The 17,449-nt window shown below is 52.0% G+C and overlaps 1 protein-coding gene across 1 annotated transcript in view; it reads right to left on the bottom strand.

The window, feature by feature from the left end:
- Positions 1-17,449, bottom strand: part of MARCO (macrophage receptor with collagenous structure) — a 124,389-nt gene that overhangs the window by 606 nt on the left and 106,334 nt on the right. Inside the window, exons 4-12 of the mRNA XM_059927085.1 lie at positions 16,893-16,937; positions 12,291-12,389; positions 12,147-12,182; positions 11,549-11,647; positions 11,393-11,455; positions 3,480-3,524; positions 2,437-2,535; positions 1,393-1,437; positions 726-902 (exon numbers count right to left, since the gene is read on the bottom strand). Of these exons, the coding sequence (XP_059783068.1) occupies positions 726-902; positions 1,393-1,437; positions 2,437-2,535; positions 3,480-3,524; positions 11,393-11,455; positions 11,549-11,647; positions 12,147-12,182; positions 12,291-12,389; positions 16,893-16,937 (708 nt within the window). The remainder of the gene's footprint in view (positions 1-725; positions 903-1,392; positions 1,438-2,436; positions 2,536-3,479; positions 3,525-11,392; positions 11,456-11,548; positions 11,648-12,146; positions 12,183-12,290; positions 12,390-16,892; positions 16,938-17,449) is intronic.

Here is a 17,449-nt window from a genome sequence, read left to right as displayed (position 1 = left end):
TTTTGTAATCCAACTGGACTCAGGTTAAAAAGTAGGTATGCATTTTGGTGGGGTTGGGGGGAGGGGTCAGGGCAGAGAACAATTTGGGGTGGGAGCAGGAGAAACGGGCCTAGTGTCCCTGCCAGATCAGCTCAGAAATGGTCTCAGGCCTGGGGCTTAACTCTTCTGCTGAAAGTCTAAACCTTTTGCTGCAAGACATAGCTGAGTCTCTAGCACCCCAGGACATCTTTCCAAAACTGATTTTAGGAAGTCCCTGCCCTGATTCGTTTTCTTTTCCCTTCACACCTTCTCCTTGAAGATGATCAAGCTTGGGCGACCTAGACCTTCAGGTTCCAGAGAGCTGGGATGACCACTGTGCTTGCCTGACCTACATCCTTCTCTGTTCTCCCAGCTCCAGCCCCTCAGCTGTCCAGAGAGTGCCCCTCACAAACACCCTCAGACACATGGCATTCTGGCTTTAGGGCTGGACAGAAAGCAACTCGACCAAGCCTTTGCTGTCTCTTTGGGGAAGAGAGCCTTCCTTCTCCTGGGGCTGCCAAGTCTGAAGGATGTAAGCTGGGGCCCTGGGCTGCAGAACTTTTCAGTTGCTTGAACCAATCCTTTTCTTTTAACCCAACCAAGCTGAGTCACTTGCAACCAATGGTTGCCAACACCCTACCAGGGAGAGAAAGCCCACATCAGCACCTCAAGGAAAGAGGCTCCTGGCTGAGGATCGATTCACTTACCACCTCCCACATTGAAAACGGCAGTTCCCGAAGAGTAACCCAGCATGCGGCAGAAGACAGTGGCATCTGAATTGTCCCAGTCGTCATCACAAATTGTCCCCCAGGCACCATTATAGTAAATTTCAGCCCGGCCTCGGTTCCTAGAGCCAGCAATCCGGACGGATACCATGGATTCGCCTGGATGACAAAACACACGTGGGAGAGGTGAGGGAAGCAGCCCAGGGCTTTGTGTGAATGCAGGCTCTGCCTTTTCATTTCTGGAAGTCCTATAGTTAGGGAAAAGAAGCCCCTGCTTGGCTGCAACCACAGCTGGGAAGATCCCACGTTATGGCACCAGCACAACCAGCGGCCTCTGTGCACCTGGGCCTGCAGGTGCGAGGACATGGGGGCAGGTCCCTCTGCAGCTGGCCTTGCAAATCCAGCGCACCATGTTTTGCCTTGTGTTGTTGATAAAAAAGGGGGAAGAAAGAAGGCAGGGAGGGAGGGAGGAAAGTGTTATCTGTGGCTCTGTGCCACGGGCAGGCTTATTCAAGGGGCAAGCCCTTATCTTTCCCCCCAAATGAGGGATCTCTCTGAGAACCAAGGCCTCGCCCCCAGCACACCTACAGTTTTCAAGTACAGAGTAACCTCTGAAACACACATTAAAGAGAACAGAAGTAGCAATTACCTTTTTGACCTTTTTCTCCCTTTGCTCCTTGTGGCCCAGAAGATCCTATCATGAGGAGAAAAACAACACAGTTTGAAGGAAACCAAGCCAGGACCCCCTTGCCCTCCTTTGCCAGCAGTGGGGAGGAGGGGTGAGGGTCAGACTCCCTCCTTCAGCTTTGCCAGCCACCTGGCATCGTGGGGACTGGATGTGCCATGGGCTCCCGTGGGTGAGCAAGGAGAAATGGGCCTGAGCCACAGCAGGAAGGACTTAAGCTCTATTAGAGAGGAACATTCAGGAGACATGGAGTTGGAAGTCTCTCCTGCCATCGGTCATGGAGACTGTGTGGTCCAGGGCCTGACTGGGTGTGATGCCAGCACATGGTCACCTGCTTGCCTCTCGGAGTGCCCGGCCACGCCTTATTCACCTCGATGCCAGCACATGGTCACCTGCCTGCCACTCGGAGTGCCCGGCCACGCCTTATTCACCTCGATGCCCGCACATGGTCACCTGCCTGCCACTCGGAGTGCCCGGCCACGCCTTATTCACCTCGATGCCAGCACATGGTCACCTGCCTGCCACTCGGAGTGCCCGGCCATGCCTTATTCACCTCGATGCCAGCACATGGTCACCTGCCTGCCACTCGGAGTGCCCGGCCATGCCTTATTCACCTCGATGCCAGCACACGGTCACCTGCCTGCCACTCGGAGCGCCTGGCCACGCCTTATTCACCTCGATGCCAGCACATGGTCACCTGCCTGCCACTCGGAGTGCCCGGCCACACCTTATTCACCTCGATGCCAGCACACGGTCACCTGCCTGCCACTCGGAGCGCCTGGCCACGCCTTATTCACCTCGATGCCAGCACACGGTCACCTGCCTGCCACTCGGAGTGCCCGGCCACACCTTATTCACCTCCGTAAGCTCCGCACTGAGGGTGATCCCAGCAAGTCTGTGGGCTTGTCCACAGAACCACTAAACCTCTACCCTTCTGGTTCTGAAAACTCCCAGCACCTTATGACAGGCCTCTCCTTAGAACCCTCACACCAGAAACCGAGGCCTTACCTTTCGCTCCAGGCTCTCCCTTTCGGCCATCTGCTCCAGGTGCCCCGTTGTGGCCCACCAGGCCTGGGCTTCCCCTCTCTCCCTTCAGGCCTGCAGGGCCTGGGGAGGAGAGAGACCACCTCCATCAGATGCTCTGCTCTGCTTCCCCAGGGGGACCAAGGGCCTTGGTGTTTGGTGCATGAGCTGTCCTAATCCACCAGGTTCCCCCTCGCCCCCATCAATAGGCTGCTCGAATGTTCAGCCCGTGTGGGCAGGGCGCTGCCTTGATCCCCCGACTCCTGTGTAAACTCTGGTTGAGGACGAGCGGGTGAAAATCGCCGACAGTATTCCAAGGCTGTTGGTCCTCATTGGACGGCATAACTCTGTGGACGTTCTAGCCATTCTGGGAGAATTTGCTAGAACATTTCTAGGATTCAATTTCTCCTTCAGTAATTTAGAATAGGGCTAGAATATCCAGCTCAGGTGGAAGAAAGACTGCTCAGGAGATGTGTCTGAGGAGTGTCGCTTGGGCTCCTCAGGGTAGGGCTGGCGAGAAGACTAGAAATGCCCTGGGCAGGGCGCAGTAACCCACCACTAGCTAAGGCGGGGGCCAACAAGGACCGTGATGATAGTCCCGTGAGAAGCCGCAGGAGGAGGGGGGCGCCTTGAGGGCCAAAGGGTAGGGGGAGATGGACTGAAGCAGATGTGAGGATAGAGAGGATAGGTTGGTTGTAGATAGAGGCCATGCAACCAACCTGGGAACTGGAGAGGAAGGTCGCCCAGGTCCTCGGCGGCTGCGCGGCCTGAAGCCACCACCAGGGGCAGTTCTCCTGGCCTTCTTTACCCTCCACCCCCTCAGCCCCTACCCCTCTCTCTACACCCCTTCCCCAGGTTTGTCACCCAAAGAGTCTGAGGCTTGAGCGGTAGAGCCCTGGAGGCGGAGGCACTCTGGGGAAAGGTTACTGAGGTTACCGCCGTGATTTCAGGGTCGACAAGACCCAGCCTTGGAGCACGAGCCCTTCCAGTCATCACTGTGAGAAATGAAAATGAAGCCGGCACTTTACCTGGAACTCCTGATTCTCCTTTTGTTCCTTTCTGTCCTTGAAGTCCTAAGATCAAAATACAAAAAAGGGGAGAAGATAATAAAGCTTAGATATTAGACGCTTTTAATCTTAGACAACCTCTACCTTCTGTCTGATTAATGCAGGAGGAAAGGTACATTGGTTCTCCACGATTGTTTAAAGCCTCTTTAGCAGAGCATAAAAGTAGACAGACTGCAGATAAATGGGGACGTGTGTTGGGGTGAAATAGAAATGTATTGGGTGAAAGTCTAGGTTAGATGGACAGACCCCGGACTCAGTGGCTGGCCTTCCTTGTCCAGAAATAATCTGACTTGGTGTCTAAATTCAATCCCATTCCTTTCTGTTCATTTTATTGAAAAAGAATTGAGAGATATTTTGAAAATAAAGTTATTTTTATTTCCAAAAGACTGTGGAGGAGACTCAGTGGCCACTAGGAGCTTTGGGGGGCCCTCACCTTCAGTAGATATTCCATAGTGTCTATTGGTTTATTTCATTGTGGCCCCCAGTGTAGCTAAACGCTTATATAGCTAAAGGGTCTCACGTCCAGAAAATGGAAAAATAACCACTGCAATCATTGGGGATGATCCTATTTGTAGTTTAATGTGAAAGTTGCTTCCTTCCTCCCTTCCTTTCCTTCTTCCTTCCTCTCATTCATCTCTTTATTCACTAACTTACATGGAAGACCCACTATCCCCAGCACCATGCTGGGTCATAATTTATTGTGGGATAATAATTTATTGGTTTAGCAACTCCATGGTCTTTCAATTTTAAGTGCAAATATTGATTTTATTTCAGAGAAACAGGACTCTCCAAGACAGTTACACAAACTTGGGGAAATTAAAGCTCATTATTGACCATGAAGTAACAGTTACTAGAGGGTAACAGTGGGAATGCACTCCCACCAGGCTCTTGACTGGTATCCCTTCCACCACGGCAGCTCAGTCTTAACCAAGAACCCACCCATTTGATGATCACTAGAGACCACAAGGAACTCAGTTACCCTCATTGCCAATTGCCTGGGGGAATTTCCTGCCTTCCACTTCAGTTCCTGGCTTTCCTGAGCACCTACTGTGTGCTGGTCAGTGGAGGGCAGGCGAGGGGCCTGGTAGGCCTCTTCAGGATCCCTTCTCGGAATAATGAGCAAGGAGTCCTGGCTCCTGGCAGCCTTTCAGAGGGCTCGTCTGAGGCCGGACGCTTCCTGGGGAGGAGGGTCAGAGGGCCGAGGAGCTAGGAGCTGCTGCTGCAAGCCTGGGCACCAAGGGAGGCGGGAAGCCCTGGAAAGATCTGAGAGGGCAACTAGTTCTGCCCCTCGTGTTTGAGATGAGGCCCAGATTGAGGCTCAGAGAGCGTCTTCTAAAAGCTGGAGGGACCTTCGAGGTTGGCTCTGGCAGACAGGCCCCAGCTCACCCTGCGCCGGCTGTGCCCACTCCGGTCCCTCCGTTTGGAAAGCCTCACCGCTTTGGTCCCCTGGGGAACGGGATCAAGGCTGTGAAAGCTGCTAAGATGCTAGATGTTGCCGACCCTGAAGCCTTCTCTGGCCTCGCCCGTGGCTGACACACTTCCTCCCAAGGCAGCACGGGGGCCAGAGTCAGAGAGCCTGGGCTTGCGTCTGCCTGTGTGACCTGGATCCAGTCTCCCTCTCCCTTAGCCTCACCTTTCTCCTCTGAGCCTCTGGCTGTCTCGGGGCGGTTGTCAGACTGAAATGAAGTTGTCTGTGTCAAGTACTAAACCTCGTGTCTGACAAGCGGTGCCACGAGGACCCCGGGACCCTGTTGGCACATGTCTGTCTCTCCTCCAGCGGAGAGCGCCTGGGACACTGGGGCTGAAACCCCCGCAGGAGCTCCAGGCTTGCTGCCCAGCGAGCCCCCCCAGATGTTTGCCGTTGACCTCAGGTGGCCCAGCACGGGCAGTAGATGTGTCCTCTCTGCTTACCTGCACTTGAATTGCAGGTGTCAAGATGAGGGAGGAGAAACCACATTCAGAAACATGTCTTTGGTTATTAAATAGAAAAACGGTTCATATCTAGACTCTTGACCGTCTCTGTCACATCCTAAAGGGTGCCATATTGCACAGATCTCTACCTTAAGAGCCTGTCCCTAGACGCAAGGTTGAGGGATACCTGGCACCGTGATCTCCCCTTATTGCCTCCCCACCACTGAAGAAGTCTCCAGAGCACCGAGCAACAAATGTCCTATACAGACAAGAGTCCTAGGGGAGCCCCTGTTCACTAGGTCCATGGTCCCCGAGGCCTGACCCTTCCACCTCGTTTCTCACACCCTCCCTCCCAGCCCCACACCTCTTGGGGACTCAACATCTGCTGCTGCCGGCACTGCACTGGGCACCACACCAGGAGCTTCACATACGTCTCTCAGCTTCCCAGCGAGGTCGTGCCATTTCCCTCTTTACGGAGGAGGAAGTCCACACTCAGAGACGCTAGGCGATTTATCCCAGGTCACACAGGGAGGGAGTGGTGACGTCGGGGTTAGGACCCAGGGTTGGCCCCCCACTGGGCACTGTGGGTGCCTGTGTCCCACCAGCATGCCCTCTCACTCCTTCCTGGAGTTTCAGGTGGGCTCTCCACCTGGTTCCGAAGACTCCCAGTGGCCTTAGGCCATCCCTTACTCCTAAGTAAGTCGTCAAACTAGAGTGAGCGTCAGAATCACCTGCACAGGGTTTGTTAAAAACAACTTGCTAAGTGCCCCTCCTTCCCGGGGTTCCTGATTCACGGCATCTGGGCTGGGAATCTGAGACACTGCATTTTTAAAAAGTTTCTGGGTATTTCTGACGCTGCTGGCCCAGGGACCATGGTTTGAGTAACCACTGCCCGAAACACATCTCACTCAATCTTCGGGGACCAGCTCACAGCCCGCGTCCTCCACGCAGCCCTCTTGTCTCTGAGGAACTCACGGCCCCTCCCCTGTCTGAACTCTCCCGTAACCCACTGGCCCTTGATAAAATGTCCTCTGAGATGTGTATAATAGGTGTAGGTTTATGTCTTCAAAACTCCCCTCTTCAAGGGAAGGAAACTGGAATTGAGTTTTGTGTGATTTTTTTGGGTGTGATTTCTCTCCAGGACTAGACTCTGAGAGAGGCTCACGGAGCGGCTATGCATGGATCCAGGGACCAGTAATGACTTCACTATAAATCAAAGCGGCACCCTGATTGGATCAGGGAGAAGGGGAAATGGCTGAAAAATAGAATTCAGAAGTACATGTTGTAAACCTACACTGGAAGGGAATGAATGCTGGGTTTGTCCCCTTAACCACAAGCAAACTGGGGTTCCCTGGGGGTCACAGACTCATCACGCTGAAAAGGCTCAAAATATTTATTTGCAAGGTGCTTCTTTATAGAAACAATTTTCTCCCAAGAAAATAGTTTAGTTAGAAAGCACATGCCTTCCTGTTGTTTTGTGTTCAGCTGCCGCTATGCCTAAAATCTTAGAATGTCCCTGCTTGAAGGGAAAATTGTCTGTTTCAAACCCAGAGTGCTGGCAAATTGGCAGGGACCTGAGCATTATTCTAGAACTCTCCCCACACTCCACAGAGGAGGAAACCAAGGCTCTGGAGGTCATGTACCAACCCATCATCACCTAGCTAGTTGGCAAGTCCAAGCTGATGCACAGGCCTCCTGACTCTGATTTAATGTAGAAATTTCCAGCACATTAGGAAACTTCCTTAAATACCATCCCAACTTACAGGTTAAGTGCAGCCTGGCAAATTTTGGGTTAATTTAACACCTAACAAATTGAGCTGTATAACAAGAAGTAAGATGGTAGGTAGGGGACCCAAAATTGGGACGCATGTAGACTTCTTCAGATGTCTCTAAGAAACTTAGAGGAAAACAAGGAAAACTCTAAGTGACAATTTAGTAATATGAGTTGGTAGAATTTAATAAATTCTTAGACTGAGTCAATACTTAGACATGGGGAATGAAATCAACTGAGAAATTATATTCATGATATAGGGCTTAATTGCTATTATGGATTATTCTTTGTTACTTATCTTTAAAGTAAAACACGTCTTAAAATACAGATGAGAAACTAGATTTCAAGTTATTTGCACTTTGGCTTTGCCTCAAGAGAAACATAAAAGGGCATAGAAAATTCAGATTCTTGTTATATTTTAGACATGAAGATTGTTGAGATGCAGAAATTTTGATCAGATTGGTATTTTGGGGCTTCAATGTTTTGGCTGCGTCTAACTTCATTTCATGAGGTGAGGTGGTAGAAAGAGGAATGCCACGATCACAAGTTGAAGTGAGCCCTTCCTTATTTCCAAACAAACTTTCCTTTTCAAAATGGCCAAAGGATTTAGAGCTAAAATTCATTTTGTTGTGGATTTTTTTTTGTTTTTGCAATTTTTTTCCCCAAAGTCAAATGATTTTGCAATCGTTTGAAAGATCAAAGGTTAGAAAAAACTAAGTTTTGGGGGTTTGATAAAACCCTGTTTTATGAATGGTGAAGGAAACTACCATTACAGAAAGTTCTTCTCGGTGATAATGTTCTACTTAAATAGACTATGCAGTCTATCTTCCCAACAGAATGGAAGGAGTCTCCTCTTTGCCATCTTTATCTTTAATCTTTCTCAAGGGGTGTGAACGTGGGGAAATGCTCCACCGGAATGGGTTGGAGTGTGGTTAGTGAGCGTTCACAACAGCAGGAAGATTTGGTGACTAAGCTAGGATTTACCCATCTACTGTGGGGTGAGAGGTGCGGGCAATTCTGATTTCTCTGAGTCCTATACTCTATGTTATTCTACACAATTTTGGAATCAGACTTTGGGATTAACTCCTGGACTCAGTGTATATTAACTGTGAGACCCTGCAGAAAGGTTTTACCTTCTGGGAGCCTTTGCTTCCTCAGTTGTAAGGTAGGGATGATGAAACTCAGCTGTGTAGATGAACTAAGATCACGGGAGGAAAGGCCCAAACACAGTGCCTGGCTTGGAGGATTCATTAGTACTAAACAGACCTCTTACTTTTGGTAATTAATGCACAATAACGAGATCTAGCTGTTACCTAGGCTGAGCCAAGGCGCCAGAATTTCTCTGTTTTCATCCCATACTGCTAGATATTCTCCTGTGAGATTAATGATTTTATTTACAAAATGGGAAACACATCAGTTTGAAAAACTGGCTTGATATAATCAAAAGTGAACCAACACGTCAGTACCTCTAGTTTGGGGAATACCAACATCCTGACATTGACAAGTATGCATTGTCTACCATGATGAGATGGTCTGGCTCCCACTCACCACCCACTCTTCCTTCTCCCACTTCAGAATCTGACCTTTCCAAAAGTTCATTAACCTCTGACTTCAGGATGAAATACAGCCCTGGCTACAACTAGCCAGTTTCTGGTCCTAAGGGAATTCCCTCCTGAGATGTCTATGTAGACCATCAGCTACTTGATCAAGACAAACGTTTGGGTTTGAGCGGGAAACGTATGCAATTTGGAATTTGTTGTAATCATCACAGGCCCCAAATTGAAACTATAATTCACCATGTTTACTTGGGCAGCCGGAATTAAGGAATAACCCTTAGACTTTGCCTGGTTGGTATTTACCACTAGGCCTGATTGACGGAGGTTCCCATAAACGTGCTCACCAAATACGCAGGGACTCTATAATGGAGTTAAAGTGATTCCCAGACAGCTGGCCAAAAGTGTCTGTAGGATCTTAGGTAAATAACAAAGAGCCATAACAGGGCCTGAGAGCTCCATGTTTCCTTCTAAGAGTGGAAGAAGCTGCTGCAGCTTCTGCCCTGATCCTTCCGGGACTTGGGTACAGGGAGAAGGTGCGCTCATCGGAGTGCCCTGATGGGGGCGGGGGAGGGCTCAGGCTGCCCGCAGAGGAAGGCAGCATCACAGAGTATGACGGATGAGGCCCCAAACTTTGCGTCAGCCAGGCCTGGGTTCCAACCCTGGCTGCATCTCCTACTGTGAAGCAGCACTAACGAGAGTGTTTTTTCCATTGGGCTGTCATGAAAATGCTCGTTGTCAGGAGCCGCTCTTATTATGCAAACCTTCCCAGGATGCAAAGCGCAGGCAAGATTCTCCACCTTCAGTGGGAGACACAGGCTTAGGGGCCTGGGGAGTGGGTGCAGCGCCCCTTGTGGGTAAAATCATGTTTTGTCACCCATACTCTTGCTTAGTCAAGAATCACTAGTCTGGCAGTGGTGGGGTCGGGTGGCGGGGCTCCCAGTTTATAACTGAGGGAGAAGAGCCAACATATCCATGAAGCCAAGCAGAAAACTCAGTGGTAAGACAGCCTCAGGCCTCAGAGCCAGGCACCCTAAGATCTGGAGTCAGGGAAGATGGAAGCATAAAATCAGAGAGAGGCAGCCAGTTAATCGGGGTCACCTGACCACCACACCCAGATGGAACCTTCTGGAAGGCGAGACTTGCTGGTGGCCTTCGGGTGGCATTGATATGGCATCAGGTAGCAGAGCCCCTGCCTGCACTGACCCACCATCTGTGAAAAGGAAATCAGCTCCGAGGCTGGATGGTTTGGAAGGCCATGGTTATAGGAGTTGCTTGTGCCAGGGCTCCTGACAACCGTCAGGGAAACTCCAAAGGTCAAAGGCCCAGAGGCCAAGGCTCAGGAGGTGGCATGGCCCAGCTCTCTGGCCAGAGCTCCTGAGCCTCTACCACATCCTAGACCTGGACTCCAGGGACACCCACCTACAGAGCCCTCCCTCACCCTCCAAGACTTCACCTGCTCGGTTCCCTCTCTCTGGACTCGCCTTCCTCTCCCCACATGGCTAAGCTCTACTCATCCTCCAAGACTCAGCTCCAGCTCTTCCATCACTCCTGCACTGCCTACCTTTTGCTAACCCCACCAGGGGCCACTGTGAACTTGAAGGATTTGGGTCAAGTCGCATTTGTTTAAAAAAATCAATCCGTTGACCACTTGTTCAATGAAAACTGAGAGGGCTTGCCCCTGGTGTAGGTTTCTAACATGTAGGTTCTGGGGTGAAGGCATCCGGGGTGTCTAACTCCAGTGTGACCTTCTGCCCTGGCAGTGACTGTCCACAGACATCCTTGGAAGATACACAGCCCTTTCTCACAACCCTGCACTGGCCACAATACCTCCTGGCCTGCACCTGGCTTTCTAAATGGCATGTGGCACTTCTCCGTGCAAAACCCACAGCACAGTGTGCCTGACACCACCTGGCAACAGGCCATCTACCTCTCTCCTGCACCAGCCTGCACATCTGAAGGCAGGAACCAGGTCTTATGCATCATGGGGGTCCAGCACCTAACACAGTGGACCAGACTTTCTAGACCATCGTAGGTGCCTGGACTTACTTAGCGACTAGAAAAAGCACAGTTCTTTATAAAGTAGACCACACTGGTATGATGGTTTATAACCTAGACTAAATTGGCGTTAACAGTTTATAACCTTGACTAGGTTGGCACGATGGCTTATGAACTAGTCTCTGTGAGTTGGGTAACTGTGGGTCATTCCTCTCAGCCTGAGCCCCCCTGGGAGAATGTGCAAGAAGGGTTTCTCGACAGCTGTTGTCCAAATCCAGAGCCCTGACCCTTGGGCCCCCACCACAGGTCAGTGGGAGAGAGAGGGCGCTACGAGCACGGCTGGAATGTAGGCCAGGAGACAGTGCGGCCGAGATGCCCCCTGCTCTCCTCTTGGACAGTGGAGGTTTGGTCATGGCATTCAAAGCCTCTCAGGGACTCTGGGCGGAGAAAAAGCCCCAGGGCCTTGGACTCAAAGGGTTCTGGCAGAGGAAAGTGCCCTTTTTAATCCGGGTGCGTCAGGGGCCAGAACACAGGAGACCCTCTTCCTGCTTCTGGTGGGCCTGCTGGGAGGTAGTCCTCCTCTCTGTCCTTCCTGGACCCCCAGCAACTCCACCTGCCCGCCTACCCACGCCCTCTGTTACCTGTGTCCCCCTTGCTTCCTTTCACACCTTCGGCTCCTGGACTCCCGGGGCTCCCTGATGGTCCTGGACAGCAGACGCCATGGAGGGTGTAAGGTCTGGGCTGCGTGGATCTTCACACATCACTCCCCACGCCCACCACAGGACCCAGGACCTCACCTATTGGCCCAGTGGGACCAGCGCTGCCAGGCTCACCCTTGGCACCCGGGGATCCCACAGCTCCTGGAAAGCCCGGAAGACCCTTCGCTCCAGGTTGTCCTGAAAGTGAAGTCATGAATGAAAGAAAGGCTGGGAGTGGTTGGCAGAGGGCCTGGCTGACTAACCCTTCAACACACCTCTTCTCTGCAGTGGCACATGCTTCTCTTAACACCTTATATGTTCCCTGGGCAGCTTAAACTCTAGAAGCCTTGAACTAGCCCTGTTAGTGGGAGGAAAATTACAGTCTCAGCAATTTATTAATTTTTTCCATTCACTGCTGCAGAGTTTGAGGTTTACGAACTTACTAGGAACTCTGGGTGTGAGCAACCTGCTTCATACCCCTGGGTGGCAGGGTGGAATGAAGCTCTAAAACAGAATATCAGTTAGGCCTGCCCTCCAAAGCTGCTCTGTTCCTCTTAGGACAGGCCAGGTCTTACAAAACCCCAGAGGCTCTGGGTTAACACTACAATGAAATAAGACATGGCAGAGTCAGGTCCTGAACTTGACTTTGCCCAGGGACAGCGGTAGCTGGAATGATGCCGATTCCCACAACTCTTACCTTGATCTCCTTTGAGTCCAGGAATTCCAGCCACACCTAAAATACAGAAGGACTTTTAGGGATTTTTTTTCCCCTCTAGCTCAGCCCGCCGGACAAACAGGGGAATACCCATAAGACAACAGACCTGACTGTGCAGACTCCTACCTGGGGAACCGGGCATCCCTGAGTCACCTTTAGACCCCCGGGCTCCAGGGGGTCCCATGACCCCCATGTCTCCTTTCATGCCCACGTCCCCCTTTCTTCCTGAAAGACCAAGGGATTGTAGTCAGACATGGGAGGAGGGCAAACCCGGCTGCCACATCCATCTCTGACACATCCTGTCCCACCCAAATGCCAAACTCAGACTCCTTGAACTCCTACTTGGTGCCCAGAAGTGGAAGATACAATGGCTGCCCTCAGGGAGCACATCACCTTGCCCAGAGACCGGACATAAACTCATGAAAAATGGATGAGGTGACCTGGCCTGGCTGATGGGCAGCAGAAGGTCCCAGAAGCTGGGCTCTCAGGGCCCCGGTTAGTGACCTGGTCCCTGGAGGAGGGACCACAGCCCAGGCTCATCCAGCACTGCCTGGTTTATTTCAGTGTGTGAATTTGGGGAATTATTTTTTCAAACTTCCCAAACTGAAATCTGAATATTCCAGAAAGCAGATCCCAGGTGCTGAGAACAGAAGCTTCGAGGCACTGATGGAGAGGAAAACATTGCAGCAGCACTTATCCCCCTGGCGGTTCAGAGCCTGGCTTTCCTGGTGGCCAAGGGTTTCAGAGTTCCCACTTGTCATCAGCATTCCGGGCTCGCCCCAGTCTGTCCTCTCCTGGTCCTCCGTGTCTCCCTCTCCTTTCTGCCACTGCTCAGCGCATAGCAATCGAGGGAGGGTCCTCCCCAGGCAGGGCTCGGCAACCTCTGCCCAAACCTGCCAGCCGCCCCGCACAGGGCCTGCGCATCGGGACCCACTGGCTTAGGAAGCCAGCCAGGTCCCACCATCAGCAGAGTTCCACCCCAAGCAACTCCCTCAGGGGCTGGGACCAGCTTGTTGGGATGGAATTTGGTTAAAGGGCTCCATTCCATTATTTTCATGATTTCAGAGCTGGAGAGGACTCAGAAGGGGGCCAGCCTCCTCTCTAGTGATTTAGGAAAAGTAGACAAAGTGGTCTGGAGTGGAGGGAAAGAAGCAATTGTCATACAGAACTCTCTGGGTCTAAGGTCTGAGTGACATTAGGTGCAAGGCTTGGGAATTAGCTTCTTTGAGGCGGTTTGGATACTTGAAGAATAATTATTCCTTGACGAAAGACAAAAGAGCCATAAAGAACATGTTTACAATTGAAGTCCCTTACGACAGACTCAGGTGCAAACAGCAAACGAGTTTTTGGTCATTCAGAGCATCCACGTGAGTGGAAGGGCCAAATGGCCCTTCTTAAACGAGGCTAGGAATTATTTCCCTGGAGGAATTTGCTGGTGCCCTATTGCTCTGGGCCAGCCAGGGCCATCATGCTAAGACAATTGTGTGGCTTTATGAGGTTTCTTTCTTTCTTTTTCTTTTTTTTTTTTTGGCTGCCTCACGCGGCTTGTGAGATCTTAGTTCCCCGACCAGGGACTGAACGCAGGCCCTCTGCAGTGAGAGCACGGAGTCCTAACCACTGGACCGCCGGGGGATTCCCTGTATGAGGTCTGGGCCTGAGTCTGTATTGCTATGACTTCCGTGTCTCCATCAAAGGTTACAACCTTGGGAAGCAGAGTAGTACCGGTGAAAGCACCAGAGTCTGGCGGCGCCTGAGGAATCACAGCAGCATCTGACTTCAGAACCCGCCCATCATCACAGCTAAAGGTGGAGTGAGGGAAATAGATGTGTCCCCTGGAACCTCGTCTGTGGCTTTACCCATCTGCTGGGACAAAGAGCAGAAAACCTCAATACCGCTGGGGCGGGTCCCACTTGGTCCGCTAGCCCCGTCCGCTGGCAGTGGATTGGGCAAGCAGTGGGTAAGAGACATCTGGTGATCTTGGGAAAAGAAATTTGGGAAGAGGAGGGGTAGGTCAGAGTCCTGATTTCTGAAGAAGTGAAACTGATCATTTCCCCTCGCCAGCCACATTGCTTCCAGGCCCGAGTCTGGGCGTGGCAGTGGGTGAGAGTGGGGTGGGAAGCAGTGTAGCTCAGACTCCGCAGGCCAAAGTCTGGCTGGCATCCCCTCTCTGGGGCTGGCAGGGTCACCTTGAGAAAGTCTGGGCCATAGAGAAATGCGGAGGGCCACCTCTGGAATCATCCTCACAGGTCAACTGTCCAAACACCTGCCTGGTGCAAGGATCCCCCTTCAGTCCCACCGAGGAAAATTCTGCAGCCCCTCTTCCCCACCCCCACATCTGCCCGTTTCATCGTGCGGCAGTCCAAGGCTTAACTCTTTGGTCCTCCCTTACATCAGCACAATTGGTTCTCCAGAAACCTTTGCCCGTTGGCCTCCATTCTTCTGCGGGGTACCACTGAGAGCAAGTCTATTTTCTCTCCCACAGGAACCTTTCTAATATTTGAGGATGGCTGACACATCCCTGTAAGGGCTCCCTCTTCCTGATGGCAAGCACCCTCAGTTTCTTCTAATGTAAATACTTCCTACACGCCAGGAACAGTAACGCAATCTTCTGTCTTATATTCCTGTTGTAATCAATCCTCACTGAAGGTTGCTATTATTATCCCCCTTTTGTAGGTGGGAAAAAATGAGGCTTGGAGAGGTTACACAGCTAGAGCCGTATTAGAACCCAGATCTGTGTGATCTTGGAACTGAAGTCCTTCCCTTTCTACTTTACAGGATCACTAACACTACCTACCATGTAGCAGAGTTTGAACACATGATCTCCAACCCTGATAGCTGTCCTGCAAAGCATGTATAATTTAATTATTATTATTTTAATGGAATTGCCATTCTTTGCTGAAAGGAAGAAGTTAAACCTCAACAGGCCAAGGAACGTGTCTAGTTACACAGGTGACCAGGCCCAGAGCAGGGATGGCAACCAAGCCTACCGGCGCCACAGCCTCATTCCCCTGCTGCACCCAGAGCCACCCCGAGGGTGGTCCCTTGGGAGGCCCAGAGACCAGGAGCGCGAGGTGCTCAGTCACAGCCAGAGCGCTCGGGCCGTGCTCCTCAGAGCCTGTCCCCTGCATGTCCAGGGTCAGAATCCTCCACGATCTCTAAAACACAGACCTGCCTTTTAAACAAGCACCTCAAATGCTTCTTATCCATGACCTTGACCTTGACCGTGACCTTGAGACGCACTACTCTAGAGAGAGCGCTGGCCATCAAGGGAAGATTCTGGATGCTTAAAGTCCTCCTTCTGGAATCATCCCCTTTGCCCTCCATGCCAGTGGTCTCCCCTCCTTCCCCAGGCCCACCTCAGGCCCCATTTCGGCCCCTCACCTTCTTCTCCTCTGAGCTCCCAGCACTGCCTGCGTCCCCGCTTGCCACAAGTTGTACCTGGCAGGAAATTCTTCCCCCTCTCACTTTGCTCTTGGCTTTCCCATTCCTGTCCTTTGCTCACCTGGACAAAAGGGACCACAGCTGTGCCCCTGGGATGCCTGGTGACGCAACACCCTCTGAGTGACCCTGCCCCACTTTGGCTCTGAAGGTTGAGTGAGCGTGTGTGAGTGGGTCTGTGGCTGGGTGGTGAGTGCGTGTGAGTGCGGGTGTGGGCAGGTATGCATGTGAGTGTATGTGCACATGTGAGCCCGTGCACGTGTATGCTGGTGCATGGGTGACTGTGTTGCATAAATGTGCGTGCACACGTGTGCACACGTGTGCACACGTGTGCGTGCCTGTGTGTGTCCCTAAACTCTCCTCCTACTCATCCTCCCCCTGCAAAGCTCCCCGGAAAAACCCTGCCGGTGACCTAGGACACTAGGCTGTTTGGGATTCCCCCTTCTCTTAAAGTCCTTCCAAAAATTAGTTACTCGAAAAAGAGTTTCCCTTTATCAAGTTTCCCTTCTGTAATCGGTGGTGTTTTTCATTCTGTCTCAGTGGCCTGGAGGCTGAGGGGATCTTGGTTTGTTTATTTCCCCCTTTCTTGCAAATCCTCTCATTCTGCTTTTTTCTCTAGTAACGTTTGTCTTTACATCTTTACCCCTCAGCAGCCTCAACCCCTCCAGGCATTGGAGGTTTGAGAGCCTAAGTGAAGAGCAGAGTGGACCGTAACAGCGATGGAGCGCCCCCCCCCGCCGGGGGCAGCCAAGCCCTCGCGTTCTCTGACCCAGCTATGCCGTGGCCATTTGTAAGGCCGCTGGGCAGGTTAAGGCCACAACCTAAAAGGGAGAGACAATCATGTGCTTTGAATCGTTATTTTAACCTCCTAGTAACCCTCTGAGGCACTCTTATCCCCATTGTACAGACAAAGAAACTGAGACTCAGAAAAGGTAAGGGAATGCTCCCGAAGTCACAGAGCCAGTCTATGGTGAAGGCAGATGTGTCAGACTCTGGAGTCTGGACCAAAGAGCTGGACTCTCCCCAGAGATGCTCACAGGCTTGTACTCTGTGCACCAAGGAGGGGCTTGGAGTGTCCACACCCCTCCAGCCACGCCTAGGTGTCTTCCCCGGGATGCAGGCACTTCCCAGTAACCCGGCCCAGCTAGGGTCTCACTTCAGGTGACCTCCCTCACGTACAGACCCCACTGGGTGTTCAGACTCCGGGGATGGCGTGTGCCTGCGGTCTCCTGCAGCTGCTCCGAGACAGCCTTCTGTGCATGCTGGAGCACACACCCAGCCCCTGCTCACCTGCCTCTCCCTTGATTCCTGGCGGGCCTCGGGGTCCTGGGGGGCCTGGAAAGGAGAAGGAATTCAGAATGTAGCCTGGACAAAGAGGAGGAAAAGGATTATGGGGCCGGTAGACAGAGGCAGGTCTCTGCAGCTCCGTCTCATCCGGGGCCCCCTTCTCCGCTGGTGGCCCTGGCAGACGGGGAAGGCGAGGTACACCCTTGGGCCCCTTTGGACTTGGAAGACTTGAGGAGAAGGAGCAGAGACACCAATGCCCCAACCAACAAGGTGGGGTGACAATGCCACTCACACCATCCTTCACTTAGCAAGTGTCACTGAGCACTGAGGACCAGCCAAACTGTGTGGAAGGAAGACAAGGAAAGACAGAGCTCCTTCCTACAAGGAGCTCATGGCCCAACAAGCAAACACAGCTGTGCAGATGGTGATTCCCAGGGGAGGCTGAGTTCGAGCGGCAGCACTGCCGCATTAGCTGGGTGACCCTGGGCACACCCTCTCATTGTGTGCATCATCGGCTGTCTCATCAGTGAAATGGGGCTCCTATACCAGTTAACCAGGGC

This window comes from Balaenoptera ricei, chromosome 7 (genome assembly GCF_028023285.1).
Source record: "Balaenoptera ricei isolate mBalRic1 chromosome 7, mBalRic1.hap2, whole genome shotgun sequence".
NCBI classification, from domain to species: Eukaryota; Metazoa; Chordata; class Mammalia; order Artiodactyla; family Balaenopteridae; genus Balaenoptera; species Balaenoptera ricei.
Note: the sequence above shows the minus strand (reverse complement) of the source record. Positions and strands in the feature narration are given on the sequence as shown.